This window comes from Genypterus blacodes, unplaced genomic scaffold, assembly GCF_046128005.1.
Source record: "Genypterus blacodes isolate CSIRO-AG114 ecotype Tasmania unplaced genomic scaffold, CSIRO-AGI_Gbla_v1 ptg000015l_1, whole genome shotgun sequence".
NCBI classification, from domain to species: domain Eukaryota; kingdom Metazoa; phylum Chordata; class Actinopteri; order Ophidiiformes; family Ophidiidae; genus Genypterus; species Genypterus blacodes.
The window spans coordinates 1,427,953-1,447,467 of record NW_027466829.1 but is presented as its reverse complement, the minus strand read 5'-3'; the positions used below and the strand labels follow the sequence as shown (position 1 = coordinate 1,447,467).

At 43.9% G+C, this 19,515-nt stretch overlaps 1 protein-coding gene across 1 annotated transcript in view; it reads right to left on the bottom strand.

Annotated features, from left to right (window-relative positions):
• Positions 1 to 19,515, bottom strand: part of LOC142989952 (neural-cadherin-like) — a 73,988-nt gene extending 54,473 nt beyond the window's left edge. Inside the window, exon 1 of the mRNA XM_076139673.1 lies at positions 18,513 to 19,515. Coding sequence (XP_075995788.1) covers positions 18,513 to 19,515 — 1,003 coding nt within the window. The remainder of the gene's footprint in view (positions 1 to 18,512) is intronic.

Sequence of the window (19,515 nt, the reverse complement as noted above, 5' to 3'; positions counted from 1 at the left end):
TAGTGCGTGTGTGCTATGCATGAGTGTGTGTTCCATATCTGTGTGAGCTGTTCTGTTGATGTTTCCTGCTGTTAATCCTCTCCTTGGGTAGTTGCTATATAAAGCTGCTAAGTGGCTTGCTGGTATGGGGAGGGGGGGGGGTAGTTGTCTCAAGTGCTTCCACACACACACACACACACACACACACACATACACACTGTCCACAGTACAAGGACACCAAATGTGTGTGGGAAGGGGATAAGAGGGAAAAAGGGAGCGCACATAGAGAAACACAAATATCTACACACAGATAGAGAGAGGGGGGGAGAGAGAGAGGGAGGGGGGGATGGATGGGGATGGATGGGGATGGATGGGGATAGGGTGGGAGTATTGTGTGATGCTTAGCAGACAATGTAAATTAACATTATGCAGAGTAGAACACAAGGGGAAACACAAACCGCGCTGCACAGCAGCGGGTTTTAGGAGCATTTGCGTGTGCTAAGATAACATACAGCAGCAGAGCACATCTCACCAGAGGAGAAAAACGGGGTTGAACATATAATTAATATCGAAGGGTTTTTATGTCGATCCCTCGTTACTCCTAAATCCAATGAGGAAGGACATTAGGATACAAACATTTCAAGGCGGAATTAGATAAATTGCATTTGCAAGCATAAATATCAATAGCACATGTGAGACGTAGAATTCCAGGGGTGCTTTTCTCGCAGGCAGTGAATGGAAAGTGAAAATCAGCTCAATGGGGGAGTAATAAGGTACATTAACCAAATGTTTGCAGTGTTAAGGAGGCTCTATTCCAAACCATCCCCCCACTCCACTCACGTCTCTCTACGCTTAAAGCAAAGTGTGAAACTGTCAGCAGGAGATCAACACACTGAGCACCGGGGACATAAATCTATTAACAGGGATCCCAGCACTACACACCGACAGCGGCAAACACACACACACCATATAGAAGCACACACGGATACATGTTCGTGCAGGAATAACTTTAACCGGTGGAGAATATATCTTCAAGTTCTGCAAGCGTTCCATTCCCCATATGCAGCTATGCAATAAATGGACACGCAAGTGGTCTAATAAAGCAATCAGTCCATTACTTTTTCTTCAGCCTCTATTTGCAACCATGAAAGTGCAATTATACAAAAGGGATTGTGGCACAGCTTATATAGTGGGATGCAATTGAAATGACGAATGCTGTAAACAGTAAATGCGGAAGGTGATGTAGAGTTTCCCCGCTCACTCCCGTCTTGGCAATTGCTTGTACCCAGAAGGCTCGGGTCACTTGAAAGTCTTTCCACCCCTGCAACGCGCTCACATCGTTCAGATACTTACTCGCCACAACACAATCTGTTCTGCAGTGATATGTAGGTCAAAACCTCTGCGGCTAATTAGTGAAAATGTTTAGCTGTCAAAGTTTTTAAAGGGAACTTGTTTATTATTGGCTGAGGAAGAAACCACACACATACATAAGTCGATGATTGTCTACTGACTGTTGACTTCTTCTTTTTTTACCATAGTAGCTTTCGTCCTCTGTGCAAGAGTGTTGGTTTGTACCACATCGGCCCCACAAATGGGGAACAACTGGTGTGCACAGACTTGACTCAGGGTCGTCTAGCCACGGTTCTGCATGTACAGTAAACTCACAGAGGAGCAGAGCAGAGAGGTTTAGTCATGCACTGTGGTGGTAGAAGCAGCTGTTGGAGGTCGACACTCACTCTGCTGTTTGTGTTCAGATCACTCAAGCAGGAAAAACCGCAAGCCACTGAATGAGATTCTGCCATGTCAGTTCTGGCTCATACTGTGTACAAGCAACACGCTAAGTGAATACAAGTGAAATGTAAAGGAACAGAAGCAAAAGTACATCCATTACATGAGCGTCAGTGATGAAACCAACGAGGAGGACCAACAAATTTGCTTCATTCGGGTAATGTCTTGCTTGGTACCAAAACATACTTTCATCAGTGATGCATGTCCAATGTATTGAACTGATGGCATTAATGCTATGAAAAGGCTATATTTACCATGACAGCCTCTTTGAGTTTTTGTTTTGTTCCTTCTCCCCGGCTATTATTGAGATTATTCAAGACCACTGCCGTCTATTTCAATATTTCCAGCATTTTATTTTTAGTGTTTTATGTTGCCAGCTGCCGCTCTCCTCTCTCTAATGTAAAAATGCAGAAGTTTAAAAAAAAAAAAAAAAACCTGTGTTGTCTGCACTGCGTTAGCAACTTTCACAGAAATGAATGGAAGTGCGATCCTGTCAACGCTGCACCCAGTTCTAATAATACATCTCTGTACGGTACAGTGAGGCGAGTGCGATACCGTTAGGGGGTCAGAGTGGTGGATGGGCCCACAAAAGCGTTTAACTGCGACGCCAGATACCTTTTTCTGTTTTGCTCGTTTTGTTTTCTCAACATTATCTTTCCGTATGTGTGGAAATTGTCTTACTGTATTCTATCATTCAGACGTTACAATCCACACACAGCACACAAGATCTCACGAATGTTGGCACTGAATATCTTATCGGGATTTATTATTGGACCTAATCTGTGGTGTGAGGAAACCTCTCAACGCTAGCGTTTTATTTGGTGGGTGTGTGGCCACAAATTCATCAGAGCGAACGCGTTTAAAGAGCAACTGCTTTGATTTTGGAACGTAAGGATTGATTATCATCTATTAATATTGCAATGTGGTGTTTCTTTTCATGGAAATACGAGAAGTCGACCGTTTGAAATATTTCTCTTCCTGCTCAGCCTCCGTCCCTCATCTATCAGTGTCACGATCTGAGCTGGGGCTGTTTGAGGCACAGTTTTGTCTTAAAAATAAATGTCACACTTTGAGTTAGTGCTCAGTGAAACGTCCATATATTTATTTATTTGATGCTCACTGAATCTGTTCAGGTGCTACAGTGAGTAAAGATGACTGTAAAGAGTTGATACTATATGCAGAACGTAACGTAAGATGATTTTTGTGATGGATACAACGTCTTTGTAAAAACCTTTCTACTCAGATTCTATCTTGGCTATGATTATTATGCAGGAAACACAATATAAACACATTGTTACGGAGTGATAGCTGGCAAAGGAGAAACAGATAAATAGAGTTTGGAGTCGAGGATAAAAGTGTGTTCCTGACAGGCAGAAATTTCAGAAAGTAATTACAGAAGCAAATTAATTGCTCAGGAAAACTTCTAAACCCATATACTGTATATATTGAATATTTTTTGACAAGTGAGACAACACTCATTTTGCACCTTTATGATTAAAATTCAACACCTGACAGTTCTCAGGAAAATACTTCTTTCCCACCTCATCATCACCAGCATTATCATAGTTCCATGGCTCCTGTGTTCATGTTTGTGATATGAAACCGTCACATACTTTACTTTAAACACAGACATATGTTATTTGCAAGTCAGGGGCTTTAAGCAGAGTTTGTTGGTTGTGGGAAGAATTCAAATGTTGACTCTTGGCTGTCAATGTCAAAATGCTGGAATTATTGCAGAAAGATTTACAGCCTGATGTTCTTCAACGTGAGCCAACTCTTCTTAGTCTACCCTAGACAAAAGAAATCTCTCTACCTCTCCCCTCGTCCTTCACGAACAAAGGGGGACATAATTGATGCTCAACTTTAACCCTAAATAATCAATATGACCCTGGAAGATACAGCAAGATCTTGTGGTAAACTCAACATTATAAGCTTTTCTATATAGCTATTGCAAAATCCTCAGTGAGAGATGTTTGCCAAATGGTAACATTAACTATGAAACAGTCTTACATGTATATATATTATATATTACACTATATACTATTGAAAAAGACACCTATCGTTTTCGGTGGAAGGTTGACAGGTGATGAGAGAGGACTGAGACTAACTCCTCCTCTCTTTTTCAATGCTGGAAAGTACATATGGTTGTGTGCCAGATGGGGAACTAGATCGAAATGCAGAATGTGATTTGCTTTCCAGCGGGCGGACAGAGTGGTGTTTATAGTGTTAAACCTGAAGCAGCTGTGGGTTTTATAGTTCTGTCTCTGAATGGAAAGTCTTTTTGTTAGGGAGATTGTTGCACGGTTTGTTCCATGTCTAGCCACGCGGGGTTTGAGTTACTGGTCCAGTGTCGAATATACTGCAACTGATGGGATTTGAAGCAGTGGCAGAAATCCAGGCAAAGATTTGGATTAATGGAGTGTTTTTAATCTCCCTTGAGCTTTTTGACTTTTCCAGTAGAAAAAAGGTAAACTTGAGACTAAAAATGTTGTTTGGATGTGATTTGATGTAGTCAAGGTAACTCAGCACCCCAGTATAAAATTCCTTAGAGGCAGAATGGTCTTATATTATCTATATTATAAGATATTAATCCTCCCAAACTAATTAAAAATTATTAATCAGATACTTAAGCTCTTCTGCCCTGTAAGCATTTGTAGCAATACAATATTTACAATTCTTCACTTATACAATATTTATTTAACACTTGCTTGGATTGCCTGTGGAGTTTTCTTTTAAACAATGTGCTTTTGTTCCCCAATAAAATACAAAGTGTGTGTCCTTAAGGTCTACACTTATTATGAAGTATTTGTAAAACCAGCACCAATGTTTGCCAGATGTAGCCATTTGTAAATAAAACACATTTCTTCTACACAGGGTTCAAAATGTTATACAAATATTAATAGTTTCATGTTTATTTCCCTCCCAACACATTTCCTACAAAACTCCACCGCAGCAGTAAATGTGCCTTGCAACCAAAGCATAAATTAAGCTTTATATAGCTAATCTTACCAAAGTCAGAATGTCCTGTCAGCATATGGATTTCGTCAATGCGTTTCCCCAAATGATTACGGTATGGAACATTACGTGAGATCACTGGACCAACCTGTTTAAGAGTGAGGATGTTTTCTTCTTGTTCAGCTTCAGAATCTGTAACAGTATTTGGCAGGGACCCACACACCCAACGAGGCTGTCAACATTACCACCAAACGTGGATAAATGTGGAAGTTTGATCTGAAAAAGCATTTTTCAGATGAAGGGTTAGGACATCAGGAGTTTGCTGTTGCTGTAACTATTGTTGTTAACCAGCTAAGGACGTGCAGTACAGAGAGGTGCTCATTTTTCTCCTTTCTGAACAACCTTTACCAACATTACCGTTTGTGTTGCTCCTGGTTATACACTCTTGTGGTTCCACTTTCCCCACACCCACCCTCCAGGGATTTATTATAAGCCTCTTTCCCCAATTGTGTGTGTACAAACCACATGTGGGGGGAACCGACTCCCTCTTTAACTTATCACGGCGGCGGCACAGTGAGCATTCAGGCGTTGCAGCTCTCTCTTCTGTTCGGAGCAACCCTTACGTGTCATTCCTTAGCTTCTCAACAGATGAAAATCCTATCAAAATTATCTGCTAGGAAGAGATAAGGGAGCAGGTTTGACAATGAGCGAGACAGCAGCTTTGTGTTTGTTGTACAGTTTCAGGACTCGGAAGCCAACCGAATGTCGAGACTCAAACTCTACCATCTGGGCTGATCTGGAATAACTGAGGGAAGCTAAACCAGAAATAGTGGTCATGAGGGAACTGTTGAGGAAAAGGTGATTGATCCACAGGAGGATCTTGATGTTGCCATTTTGCTGCAGTGACATCAACGTGTCCTGCTGTAAACGTAAAAGCTCCTCAAAACAAGTGCAATTTTGGGCAGTCCCATATGACAAGTAAGGATTGTGACGCTCTCACGGTGAAAGGAAGTGTAAAGAAATCAACGATGGTCCAGAGACAGAGAGTTTAGTGCCCATGCAACCAAACACAGCCGGCAATAACATTGTGATAAAATTTAAGACCGACTTCTCAGTGTGACTGCTGCTACGAATCATGTCTGCAAACCAACCAACAGGAATATGGCAGGGAACATCATAAGGGAATAGTTGAGGTATAAACATCATAACAATCATGACAATGCTTCATTTCCTGTATATATGAAATGTGTGTTGAAAAATCATTGCATAGTATTTCACTAGATGTGTTTTAAAAAATATGTCCAAATCTGGAAGGACTTGCATCCATTTTCCCCTTTTGGAAACCACTTATCTTGGTCTGCATGCCAGAATTGTGTTTGCCTTGTAGTTTAATTAGTTGAACCATTTTCTTTCAGAACATTAAGGTGATGCTTATTTTGCACCGTGGCGCTGTTAAATCTCCAGCCACAATGACTCATAATTTGCACAACAAGAAAGACCGAAAGGCCACAACAGAAGCGTGTCACAGAGTGGCTGGAGAGGCAGTGGACCGTATCAGTCGAAGACCTCAAAGGCACTATTGACAGTGCTGCGGCTATAATAGACATTAAATAAATTACGTGCTACATAGGATCATAACTGCTGCATCATTTACTTCGCTGCAGTGATAGAATAATTAGCCTTAAGGAAACCTAACACGCCCTGAGAGAAGATATTGCTAATTTGCCACCTAAGCCACAAAGCAAATGATGCTGATGGTCTTAAGCAGCTGGTTTGTCCATCTGTGCAGCTATATGTTATATATATTCATAAGACTAGAATGTCAGAAGGTGCAATCTGTTTTAAAAGAGCCAAAAATTGCAATTACATCAATAACTATTTTTAAAGAATGAATTGTTCCCTTTTCTGGACTTGAGTGCGTCGTGCTGGTGTGTGTGTGTGTGTGTGTGTGCCCGACCTGCTGTTTGCTAACACCAGCAAGGGCATCTGGAAGCTTCTTTTAGTTTGTTCCATGTGTGCTTAAATGAGCTGTCTGCCAAACAAAGTAAACCAGATGGTGGCAGAAGCATCTTTCCGCTGCTCGAGAGCATGAAAACACTCATCTTGTTGGTAGTTTCAAGAGTGACATGAGGACGCTGTTGTCAGAGACCTACTTCTCAAATGTATTATCTATTTCAGCATAACACTTATGTTCCAGTATTTGAATGCTTATTGGTACTTGAGTACGAAAAATTACTGTTTTGAGTACGCGCCCCTATTTTGTGGACAAGGTGGCATAACCTAAACTGGACATTAGCTTTGGTTAAAATTGCAAGTCACTCCGCCATGTTGTGTACAATTGAGTACAAACTAAATACAAAAAGCAGAAATAAGTGGTGAAGCACTGACAGCCTATAAGAAAATCCTTACAAAATATATAAGAGGGCGTTGAGGAACAGTACAGCTCAAATATAGAAGTAGCAGATGAGTAGCTAAGGCCGGCGGAGGTATCATCCAGCACTAGCTAGTTAGCATGGCTAGCTGCTACGCATGGTGCTAGGACTACACACAGAGAGAGAACTGTTTTGTTGCTCATTCACCTTGAAACAGTCATTGTGGCCTGCCCTTTACTTATTCAGTGTTTACTGTATTTACTGACAGTGATGATGATGACAACAACGGAGAGAGTCAGCGTCAAAGAAGGCAATCAGCAAAATAAGGATGTATGACTAGGCAGACGCCATGCGAGTGTGTGCGCGTCTGTTTTACATTTATACAATTTGTAAACTTCACGTATGTAAGATAAGCTGTAATTACAGCGCATTAACATTTCCAGCATGTGCCGCACGTTATTTTTCATCTATATTGCCGTCGCTGCTGTGGAAGCAGATGCAACATACAGCTGGTGTCAGCAAGTAATAACCTTTAAACATCGGCAACCACTTGCTTTTACAGGAATCATTAACATTTATCATTGGCATGTGAACCAGATGATGATGCGGCTTCTCATGTTTATTTAATTGATCTATGGCTCCAGAATAATCGCACTGCCTGCAGGAATGTTTGAGACTAAACAAACGCACACATTTTATTCTGGAATTCTTTGTGGGTTTTGCTTATTTAACGCTTAGCTTATAGAGATGTTGTGAACACACCATGAGCTAGTTTACTTGGTATGTTAAGGTATACAATGTCTTTCTATCCCCATCATAGATTATTTAGCTTCTACCAAATCTTCACATAAATAATTACAGTAACATAACATGAACTCTTGACTTGCATGAAAGCCTACTAATAGAGCAACGGCTGAACCAGGCCAACTTCTCCTCTGCATCCTGGCTTTTCTCAAGCTTGGATCCAATCTTGGTGCTTCATTTGCATCTCTACACATGTCATTGCGAGCCAAATGTAAAATGTCAGTTCTGTTGGTTTAAATATTATGAAAAGTATGAAAATAAAGGTCGGACTGGTTTTAACAATGTGTCTATCCTTTCTTCAAGTCGGAAGCACCAGGAGCCAAAACAACACTAGTATTGTCAGCACAACGTTGAACACACAGGAAACAGATAAATACGCTCAATAGGTTTTAAAATTCACCCACTACTCCCAATAAACCCAAAGCATAATGGGAGAAGAAGCAGGTCAGCTGTTGAGTGCGGGATAATTAGGTTTCTAGTTGCGTCTTACAAAGAAAATACAGTGTTGCGGTGCGTATCCCCAAAAGTAAATGGACGCAGATTCAAATGCCTGTTTGAAAACGGTTGATTTCTTTTGGTGTTTTCTCATGCAAGACGGGGCAGGAGCGTTCTTGTATGGATGTCTGAAGATTTCGGTAGATTTGGCAGTAAAAGCTCCCTAACAAAGGCTGTAGACAAATCATTAGGCCTGAGAGAATTAGACCATGAAGCCAAAGAATCGATTGGAAGCCGCCGTAAGACGGTTAAAATTGGTATGAGGGCCTAACAACTTCACACTTACACGCAGCTGAATGTTTGGAGAAGAATCACAGTGTAGCCGGTGTAAGTGCTGCATTAGTAGTCAAGTACTGTACCTTTACAACTGCCACGAGCGTAATTAGACCAGGTTGTTGAAAGTACTTTCTCAAATATGTGTTGGGGAGGTGGGGAGGGTACACTAGCTGCCAAGCAGACACTGTAGGAATAATATACACTCATGCATACACGATGCACCCGCCCACTCTCCCACCCACACCTGATATGAACCTGCAAAGAGGACACGTGCATATGCCCTTGCACACATTTCACCACAGAGCCCGGCCATCAAGAAAGGTGGGAAGAATACACAGCTGCAACGCAACCTCTACACGTTGGAACAAAAGAGTCTGATGAACCAGTTTTCTTTTGTTTGTGTTCTGAGAGCTAATGCGTGTCTATGTGCATTTGCACTTTTTCATATGACATCAGTATGGCGTACTTGTGTCTCAAGAGTGAATTGTTTGTGTGCAACTGTGTAGCTGTGTGTGTTTACTGTATGCGTGTCTGTAGGAGACGAAAGAGACGCTCCTATTCACCCTTCGGCTCACGCGGATGTCTGGGTTTGAGTGGGCAGCGCAAACTCTGAGAGAAATCCTCAAGGAATGAGAAGTGAGGAGAAGGGAAGAGATTATTAGTCTTATTGCTGCCTTTCACTCTATCCCATATCAGAGGCTTTCATTTAGCCATTAGTCTCTATCAGCGCCTGCCCGTTAGTGTTAGTGTGTGTCAGATAGCTGTGTTTTTTTAGATTTAGCAGAGGGGTAATTTCGTTGTAAGGATGAGTGCATTTGAGTTGTGGAAACCGTGAAAAATAAAAGTGCATGCTTCAATTCTGTGCATGTTTAAAGTACACATCTGGTCTTTTGTGTGTGTGGACAGAAGTGGGACAAGGTCCAGGTCCTGTTGTCCCCCTCGCTGAACGGGCTGTTAATGGAGAGTAATGAGGGAGCACCTCAGTGGCAGATGTGCCCTCTTTGCAACTCTCTTTCTACCTCCAAACTCTAAAACTGAACCAAGCGAGACCTCCACAGGCTTGCAGCCGCTCCAGACTCTGACACCGCTGTGTGTGCGTGTGTGTGTGTGTGTGTGTGTTTCAGGAATTTGAATGCTTTATTCGCCAAAGTTCACCTCGCGCTGCTGTACCCCCATGAAGAAAGACTGAGTATCATTCTGACATAGCACCTAGAGGCACATTAAATGACAAAAGCCCAGGCCGTTTCAGCCAGGCCCCAAATCTGTTAGAGTCTTCTTCACTGGAGTGTGAAATTATTTTAGCTCTCTGCTCATTATAGGATTTTAAAATGCATTATAGTTGGGGCATTTATGGTGTGCTGCGGCATTAATTCAATTTGCCCCATTCATGCTTTCTTATTATCACACTCAGCTGAAGCTACAGGGGGAGGAAGCTGCTGAGCGTTCCCTCCTCACCTTATCTCTTAAAGGATATAAACTACACTACCCAGCTCAATCAGAGCCGGCCCAGACGGCTCCATCCATTCATTCACTCGTCCTCTTTCCCTGTCTCCCCCTTCTCCAAATGCTTCTCGTGGCAACCTCCATCTCTCTTTCCATTTCCTGTCCCTCTCGCCATTTCCTTCAGAGTTGGTGATTGATGGGGGGTTGTCCTGAGAGCCCTTTCAATATCCTACCATAGGAACACATAGACAGGCAAAGACCCGCACAAACATACACTGCCACCGCGCGCGCACACGCATGCCCCGACCCGCAGACACAAAGGAGGACCAGAGGCCGAGCAAGGGGCAACAAAGGGAGCCACACAGGTTTAATGGAAAAACAGGCCACAGTGTATGGGTGAGACAGCCCTAATCTATCAGTGGAAGCAGAACCTGGGTCTGTTTGCTTTGCATACCACAGAGGGAGGAATTCGGGGAAGATCCTTTCATCGTTCGGACTGTTATTATGGAAACAGTCCGAACGAAAGGGGCAAAAATGCATTGAGTGTTGTTGTGTAGGTATATTCCCATGGAGATGCAGGGTATTAGTGCGGCTAGAGGATGAACGTGCATCGCATTGGAGCTCTGACTTTGCTTCCTTCAATGTGAATGCTGACTGTTCACATGAATGCACACTAACAAAACACACAATGTAATTCTGCGTCTCTGTTTGTATTGTGTAAGGACCCCCCCACATACACACACACACGCATATACACACACTATAGGATACATGCGACACTCGTCACATCCATTATACTGTAAGAGTGCGTGATTGTGACTGGCTTACTGGAAATGGAGGAAGAGGAAGCGAGGATGAGGATAAAGTCCTCATCTAATCCAGAGAACTGTCTGTCCAGTATGGATCATCATCTCCTCTCATTAGCAACAAGGCAGCAAGATTAAACAAGATCAAGGTTTATCACCCACTGGGTGTCAAAGAGAAGTCATCAGTCATCCTGCGTTAGGCACCAAGATCTGGTGTCAGAGCAACTTTAATCATAGAAAACTATGACATAAAACTGAAGCGATCAATTTCAGATATCACCTCAGGGATCTATAAGCTATAATATATGGTGCAATCAGTGCAAATATCATATTATATATTGAATGAAATACTAAGACCTGTTGAGTGACAGTGACTTATTTAGATCTTTGAACACATTCATGGGAGAAGTCATTTCTCCCTAGCAGATAATCATCTGATGATAATTAACCGACATTCATGCAGTTAATTATTGAAATTAGTCGATTAGATAGCGTCTGCTGTGTCTGGACAGAAAGGGCAGACTTAATTATGAATCGATAACTGAGAAGTTACATACTAAACAGTGATTTTCAATTCAGTCCAGGCAAACATCTCGCATTAAGAAAACAACTTCTCACTTTTCTGTTTATGTTTGGAGGAAGATTGTTGTGAACTCTGTGCTCTCAATTTCAGGTCTTGATGCTTAACGTCTGCTGCTTTTTTTGGGGTGTTTCCACGGCAAGATTGGCTCAACTAATGACAGCATTGCCTTCCCATCCTTCTCCGCGCCATTACGAGAGCATAGAGGCCATATGGTCAGATTAGGGCACGGAATTAAGCCGAAGCAGATAGAAGGAAAGACGGGAAGAAAGCCATGCGCGTTCTGTTGATTATACCGAGAACTCACACGGTCCACACATGCGGGCGCACGTAATAGCCCTGTTTCGAACAGACATAAAAGAAATGTCCAAACACAGACGGGGGGGAACATAAAACAGCACCACAATAAGCACTCTGAGACAGATCATGAAAGAGGGAGGATCAAAATCATCCTTTTGCACGTCGTGTTTTGTAACCGCAAACAGTGATGATGCCCTCTGTTTGCATATTATATATCTATATAATCATCCATATGACAGCCTTATGGAGCCTGCAATCTCCAGTAGATTATCATCAGCCCTGAGAGGCACTTCATCTCCCCAGCATCAAAGACACCTGCTACTGTAATCAGCCATCCTCCAGCCATGATGAGGTCGTAGTCTGTCTGTCTCCATGAATTGATTAAATAACTGAACCATGAGATGGACATCATCCTGAAACATATTTCATTAAGCTTTGCCTTCGTAGTCGCTTTATTCAAGGGTAACAAGTTTCTTTTTTTAAAGGCTTTGAGTTCCAATTTACTACCTTTTTCCGTGGCAGACATTTTAATCTTTACAACAAAAGCCACACTCTCACTGTGTCTTGCAATTTCCGCCATTTCCTCCCCGCGTTGAAGCAAAGTGTACGCCATGTCAAAACATCTCACGAGGGCGACTTGGCCAACCATGTGATCATTTCTCCTGCTTGTCCACGGTTCAGTCAACAGAGCCGCTCAGACGTTCTGCGTCCCATCAGTGCCTTCCTTGGGCCTGGACCGGAGCTGTAGCCATTGTTATTCTTAGTTAATTGGACCTTTGGGTACGAAAAGGTAGAGAAATTCAAGACCGAATGGATAAATAACACAAAGCATTGAATTCCCTGTGGCGTATCCCGGTGCAAGCTCCCAATTTTCCCTCGCTTAGTCTAGCCTATAGGCGAGCCCCGTCTGAGAGGCTGATTCATTAGAGCGCTTCGGGACGGTTCTATCGGCGCTTCTGCTCAATCACACAACTACCTCTCTGTGTGTGGGTAAACTATCAGCCGCAATCTGTCACAGCCCATTCAGCGACATATATATTGTTGTTTAAAGTGATGTTTTGTGACTGGGAGCAAAACAGCTTCTGGTTAATCAATAGCACACAAAAATCAATCCGCCTCTCTTGGGAAATGCCACACAGAGGCTATCCAGCATGCAAAAGGTGAAGCAAAAACTAAAAGTTAAGATGGATGCAGAAGTTGGCAGGTACAGAAAGTAGATAGCTGTTCAGACAGGGAAAGACTCGCCGCTGTCGTGTTAATTGCAAATCATTCGGAAATGTATGCAATCGGCGGGACATAACAGCGGCAAATTAATTGGCATCAGCAGAACCCTCAACCAGAGACATTTCTCTCCAGCTACGGTGGTTGTCAGCGGTCCGATTTAATAAACACAAAATCGCTCTCGGTTGGTGATGGGTTCCGTGTCACGACGAGCGAGTAATGCTCGTTTATCACGCCGGTAGACAGCAGATTGCAGTGAAGCATTGTGGGACTTTACGCCCGTGGAGGTCAGCGAGACATTTACTTGACAGCACCTTCCTCACTACCGATGTCTGGAGTTGACATTGTCTGCGGTAATGGACATCAATAATGCAGACCCTTGGCCTGATAAAAAAGTCCATGTACCCGGGACGATCTGAACGCACATCCCCCCCCCCCCCCCTGCTTTAACACCCCACATACACACTCCACAAACTCGCATAAGTGTGTTTAAGGGCCCAAATGTTGTGATTGATGATTCCTACAGTAATTGTATCACAGAAAGACAGACACGTGCACACACTCCTTCATTCTACATCGCGAGCTCCATCATTTCCTATTTCGGCAGTGAAGGAACACCGTATCCTGCTGTGACCTCAGCACTCCAGCACACACACACACACACACACACACACTGCTCTCTAATTTATTTCTGCTAGATTTTGCACAATCTATTCTGGCTGTCTCCGTCTTTTGTTCTCGTCCTGCATCCGTTCCAAAGGGCAGGTCATACTTTTCTTCTCATTTTCCTCTCCATTTTCGCCCCAACAATTCTCAAACACATACGAGCACCTCCTGCCCTTTTCTCGCCGCTCTGCAGAGCCGTATCTTTCCCACGCTCTGTTCCCGTGTAGCCATCTGCTCCCTGCTTACAAGCGCAGCTCATTCCCCTCCTGCACCCCTGCCATTCTCACCTGTGCCCCCTCAACCTCAGACAACTATGTATCCCCCAAAGCTGGCCTCTCATCAGCAGGATACAACTCTCCCTGCCTCTGATCCGTCAGCCTTTTACTTCTATCTATCTATCTTCTGCGTACACATTGCTTACAGCGTATACACATGCAAAACACACACACGCAGACTTGCATCATTTCCTTTCATCATACTAATTTGCTTCTCCCTCCATGCCTCCCACCCTCATCGTCTTCTTTGCCTTCTCTCCTTTGGTTCACCAGGCACCCCTGATTTTAAAGCCATGCTCTGTGACCACACCATCAGCACTACAGCCACTTCTTGACCTCTCCGTGCCCCGAGCAGCAGTAGGTTGTATCCTTTTAAAATATCTCTTCCACATGTTCAGGGGGGGGTTATCCTCCTTTCACTCCTTGCTCCTGCTCTAATCCCATCTTAAAGACTCTCGTGCCAACATGCACCCCCCCGTTCCCTCCTACAGGGCATCGAATACATGCTAGGAGTTGAGAGGAAATGGCTGCAGGGGTGTGTGTTCTTCAGACAAACCCATTTGATATCAAGAGAGACCACAGAGCCCAAATCAAAAGGCTGTAGGCATGTTACAGCATCAGAAGCAACAAATCTAACCAACCTGATCTGCCAGGGGATCCTGGAGGCTGAAAGCAGCGGGATAAACATTTACATCGCACACAAATGTATGGAATTAGGCTTTTTACATACAACATGTTTGTATGTGCAGCGAACATGTGCTGGAACACGGAAAGCATGGAGCGTAATCACCACAGGCACTTTTTTTTTTGTTTGTTGCTAAATTGAATAAATGGAACGAGCTTCTGGTGAAATTGTTTTCCATTTAAAACAAACAGCCCCACAGTCACAAATTACAAATAAAAATGAGATCTCTTCTCAATTCATTTCACATCATGAGGCAAATATGCAAATATACAGTAGAAAGGGTGGGGGGGGGGGCGGTGGGGTAGTAGGGGGAATGGAAATGGGATTAAAGATAGCGTGAGGTGAGACATCGACTATGTGAGACAGAGACAGGATGAGACAGATCGAGAGAGAAGAGAGAGTGAAAGAAAAACAAGCTGGGTTGAGGTGATTAACACAAGCTGAATGTCATCCAGCCCACAGATACTCAAATGAGAGGCAGAAACGCACATCTTCAATATTCCCCCCATTCCAATTCACAAGAGAGCGCACCACTTGCTCAATACTTCCCCCCATCCCCCCCTCGCCAGTCAAATACCATTAAGAGATTTCCACTCAGGTGCAAAGAAAAGGATTCTTCAGGAGGGACATCCTAAAGTGAAGAACCCCAAACGATACAAATCTAAACTTACATCCTCTGTGGGCCAAGAAAATCCTTTACACCAACAAACTCTGGAAGTCCCTCGCTCCCTCACCGGAAAAACATCACCGCCTAACTGCTTTCAGGAAAGTGTATGTCACGGCCCGCTCCCATTACCCCCACCCTCCATTTTCTTATACGGCTGGTTTGATGTAGAAAGATGAAGTCAAATGTGCCGTTTCATAGTTTTGTCAGTTTCGTTAAAGTGTGGGACAAAGTTTAAGAAGGGGAAATATAAGTGAAACACTGCGACGACTCTAAAGCGGAAATGGTTTTATGAGCAAGAACAGGTTCAACAGGCATGCAAAGTGAAACTGTAGGGAACAATTCAGTCAGAGAGCGAGTGGGAGGATCTCAATTTCCGAAGAATTTGCAACTGAAGAGAAGCAAAACAAGAAGAAATCCTTTTATCTCCGACTGTGATAAGTTATTCATGCACCAGTCACTGCCCTGTTTTAACACCATGATGAATACATTTGTTTGAGACCAACATGTCCAGAATAGTTGTAAATGTAAACACTGGCTTTATGTATGTACACTAAACAACCATGTGCAAATGAATGAATTAAGAAGCAAACAAACAAACAAATGAAGGAACCGCATTACTGGCAGCTTATTCTAAAGGATACAACAGTTTATAAAAGACGTTTATTACTCTATGCATAAGTGCAAAACTGCATTCTCTGGTTGAAGTGTGTACTTCTGTCCTGGGTGCTAAAACATTTGGAACACTATGTGCCACCACTATACAAAACTAACTTCTCCTAACACTTTAAAATAAGACTTTTGAGTTCAAATGTGGCACATCAGAGAAGCACTTGGAGCCGGGGGGGATGAGCTTTTAGTCAGCATGGTTTCATTTAGGTGTGTCAGTCAGGATAGACACCACACTGAGAGTAATCCAGCCCTGCTGTTAAACCCCCCCTCCCTCCTTATCTATAGTGTGCTAGAACAATTTATTCAGAGATTTCTTAGTCAAACCAGACTTTTTCATCTCCATTTGAACAGCACAAATAACAGCTCTTGTGTGAGCTCTAATCACAACACCGCGCCCGCCCGTCCGCCCACCCGCCCGCCTCGCCCCACTGTGATTAACATTTTATGCCCACGTTAACACTTAATGAAGACATCCGCACACACACGCAAACGTTTGTTAAATCAGCACTGACCGCTGTATGAAGACGTTTACTTGGAAAAACAGGAAAATACTATCAATGGAAGAAAAATGGAAATGTTGGGCTGTTACCTATATGACTATATGATATGTGGTAATAACAAACCAATCAGGCATAAATCCAATAAGGATGCTATTGTTTAAACAAGTAGCTGTAATTGTGCTAATAACATAACAGAGCTATATCATTTAATTGCTTATATTTAGAGGGAAAGGAAGAAGAAGATCATTTCACCAGTAATGTTGGTTACAATGTGTTCAGATAGGCGTGGTACCTTTGTGGTTGGACAAATGGAGAAAATTAAGATTCATTTATGAAATCCAGTCAAGTATCTCTGCAATAAATACTAATTATAAAGATTATGCATGATTTTTTTTTCTCAAACTGTGTCAGAGAACGCAGTGCTGTGATGACTTAAGGGGGAAACTGAACATTATTAATGCATTTAGAATCAATTTACATCATCAAGGTGCCATCATAACAACAGACCAAGGCTTTCCTATAGGATTCCCATGTAGAGGACGTCAAGAAGTGTTTGAACAGTTTGAAATGGACTGTTACCTAACGGTGCTTTCTGCTTGGCATTCAGCAGGTGACCGTCAGCACCATGGACAGCTCTGTGCTATTGAGAGTTCACAGGGTAAAATGAGTCGAGACAATGCAACACCATGGGGCCTTATTAAAACTGTTGTTATGCTTGCCGGGGTCGATTTCAGTGTGTTGTAGTATGTCCGTGTGGTTCATGCACACACAAAAAACCATCCCACCAAACAACCAGATGCACACGTGTTTCACTCAGCCTGTCTCTTCCTATAATGGATGTGATCTCTGCCTCCAAGACAGGAGCAGAGGTGCGTTTCAAAACCCACAAGCATTTGGTAAAAATCCACGGGAAAACCTCTCAAACCGACGCCTTCGCTTGGTAGAGTCACGTTTGTTGGTATGTAGGAGAGACAAAGAGAAGAAAGGCCCGTCCTTGCACTAGCCAATTAAGATTCTCTCTCAAAAGCAACGTAGAAAAGTTAAATGAAGTACATACCGTGCCTTTGATCAGGAGGGGGAGGGGGAGGGGAGATGGAGGAAGGCATCTGAATGTCTGGCAGGCTACGGCAGTTTATTAATTTTACTCACCCATGAAAAAAAATTGATAGAATCCTGACTATTTCTGTTGCCTCTGAACGGCAACCTCCACATAACACCTTCACAAGGATTTGTCCCAAACAGGCATGCAATTACAATGTAGAGCCTGCTGTGTGAGGCAATGCTACCGAAATCATTGCAAATGTGGGTTTCTACACACACTCGGTGGCTCCATCGCACACTCAACCCATTGCCTTTGTGTTGTTTAAATTTTCATTTTCACATTCAAAAGGTCCAAAACAACTAACAAACAAACTCTTAACACAGTCAGCCAGAGCCAGAGCTTCACCTTCCCACCAGGAAGGGCTGCCTGCCTGTGGCGGTGGCACTTCAAATCCCTGGGACTATAGAGGGAATAGAAGGAGGATTAGAGGGGTAATACCAGTAGATGACAGCGAGGGTCACAGTGTTTGCCACTCTGCATGGATTAGTGCTGCAAAACAACTTCGCAGCCACAAACTACATCAATCAAGGACTATAATTCATCCAGTTCGCCAGAGATTGGATATTATGGGATATTCGGTCTCATCCTGAGTGACGCGTCGTATGTTCCACCAAATGCTGCAATGTTAGATGTGGGGGGAAAACAATGGTGGTGGTGTGTGTGTGTGTATGTGGATGGGTTAATGGTAATGATGTGCACCTGTGGAGTGATCATATGATGCCTCTATACACTGACAGCTCTACATTAATCTCAGGCTTTTTGGGGGGCTTCTGGGATAAACTGTCCAGATGGCACCGAGGGTCTCCATGTGCACGTCATATGCATGTAATGGCAGCATTCCATTAAATAGGGCAACACTCAGCACCGTAGATATAATTCCCTGTGGGAGGGAGGGGGGTCGATGGGGGGACGTTGGATGCGCTACACACCTCGTTTATCCTGAATCCTAACCGTGAGCTCCAGGAGAGGTTCCGTCTCCCTATCCAACCTCCTGGCTATGGTGACATCCCCACTGTCGCGCCCAACGGCGACCGGAGAGCTCCCCGACTCCGGGTAAATCACCTCAAAGGCGGCCGAGTGGAACCTGCTGGCGGGGGTCAGGCTCGTAATGACCGAGCCGACGCCGGCGTCTTCGGATACGTTCAGGGAGATGACGGCGCCGGGGTCCAGCAATGCCCGGGGCGCCCGTCCCGCCCTTCTCGACCCCCCAAATTCGGCAGGACGCGTCGCCCACCGCTGCGGAGCGACGGTGACCGTGACACCTTTACTGGTGAGCGGGGGCCAACCGTGATCTCTGGCAAACACACAGAATTGGACTTTAGAGGGGAGACCCAGTATGGAGTCGACCAGCAAAACTTCCCCTGTTTTCGGAACCACGTAGAAGCTGCCATTTCTGGGCACGGAGATGTACGTTAACTCTGCGTTCTCGCCGCTGTCTGCGTCAACAGCCTCCAGACGGTAAACCACGCTGCGTAGAGCCGTGGTGTCCTCCAAAGTTATGTGGATGGTGTCTGCACTGCGAAAAGTGGGTTCGTGATCGTTGGTGTCCAAAACGTCCACTTTTACCGTGGCGACCTCGAACACGGGGGACCCCGAGACGCAGGTCTGGCAACACAAGCCCACACTCAGCAGGTATTCGGAGCGAGCCTCTCGGTCTAAAACCCGGGAAGTTTTTAGCAATATGTTCCCCTTCTTTAGGTGGACGAAGGGGCGGAAATCTTCGCTGCCGTTCCCGTATAATCTCAAGTGCATCCCGGCGAATGGGCACCATTTTTGCGCGTTGATGCGCCTCGCCGGAATGTTCAGTCCGTTCACTTTTGATGCCGTCGGCGAGTTCTCAAAAACATGTCCGTGAAAGAAAGGCAGCCGCTGCTCCGTTTTACATCCAACAAACAATGTCAGGAGGCAGCACAACCAAACGAACCACATCAT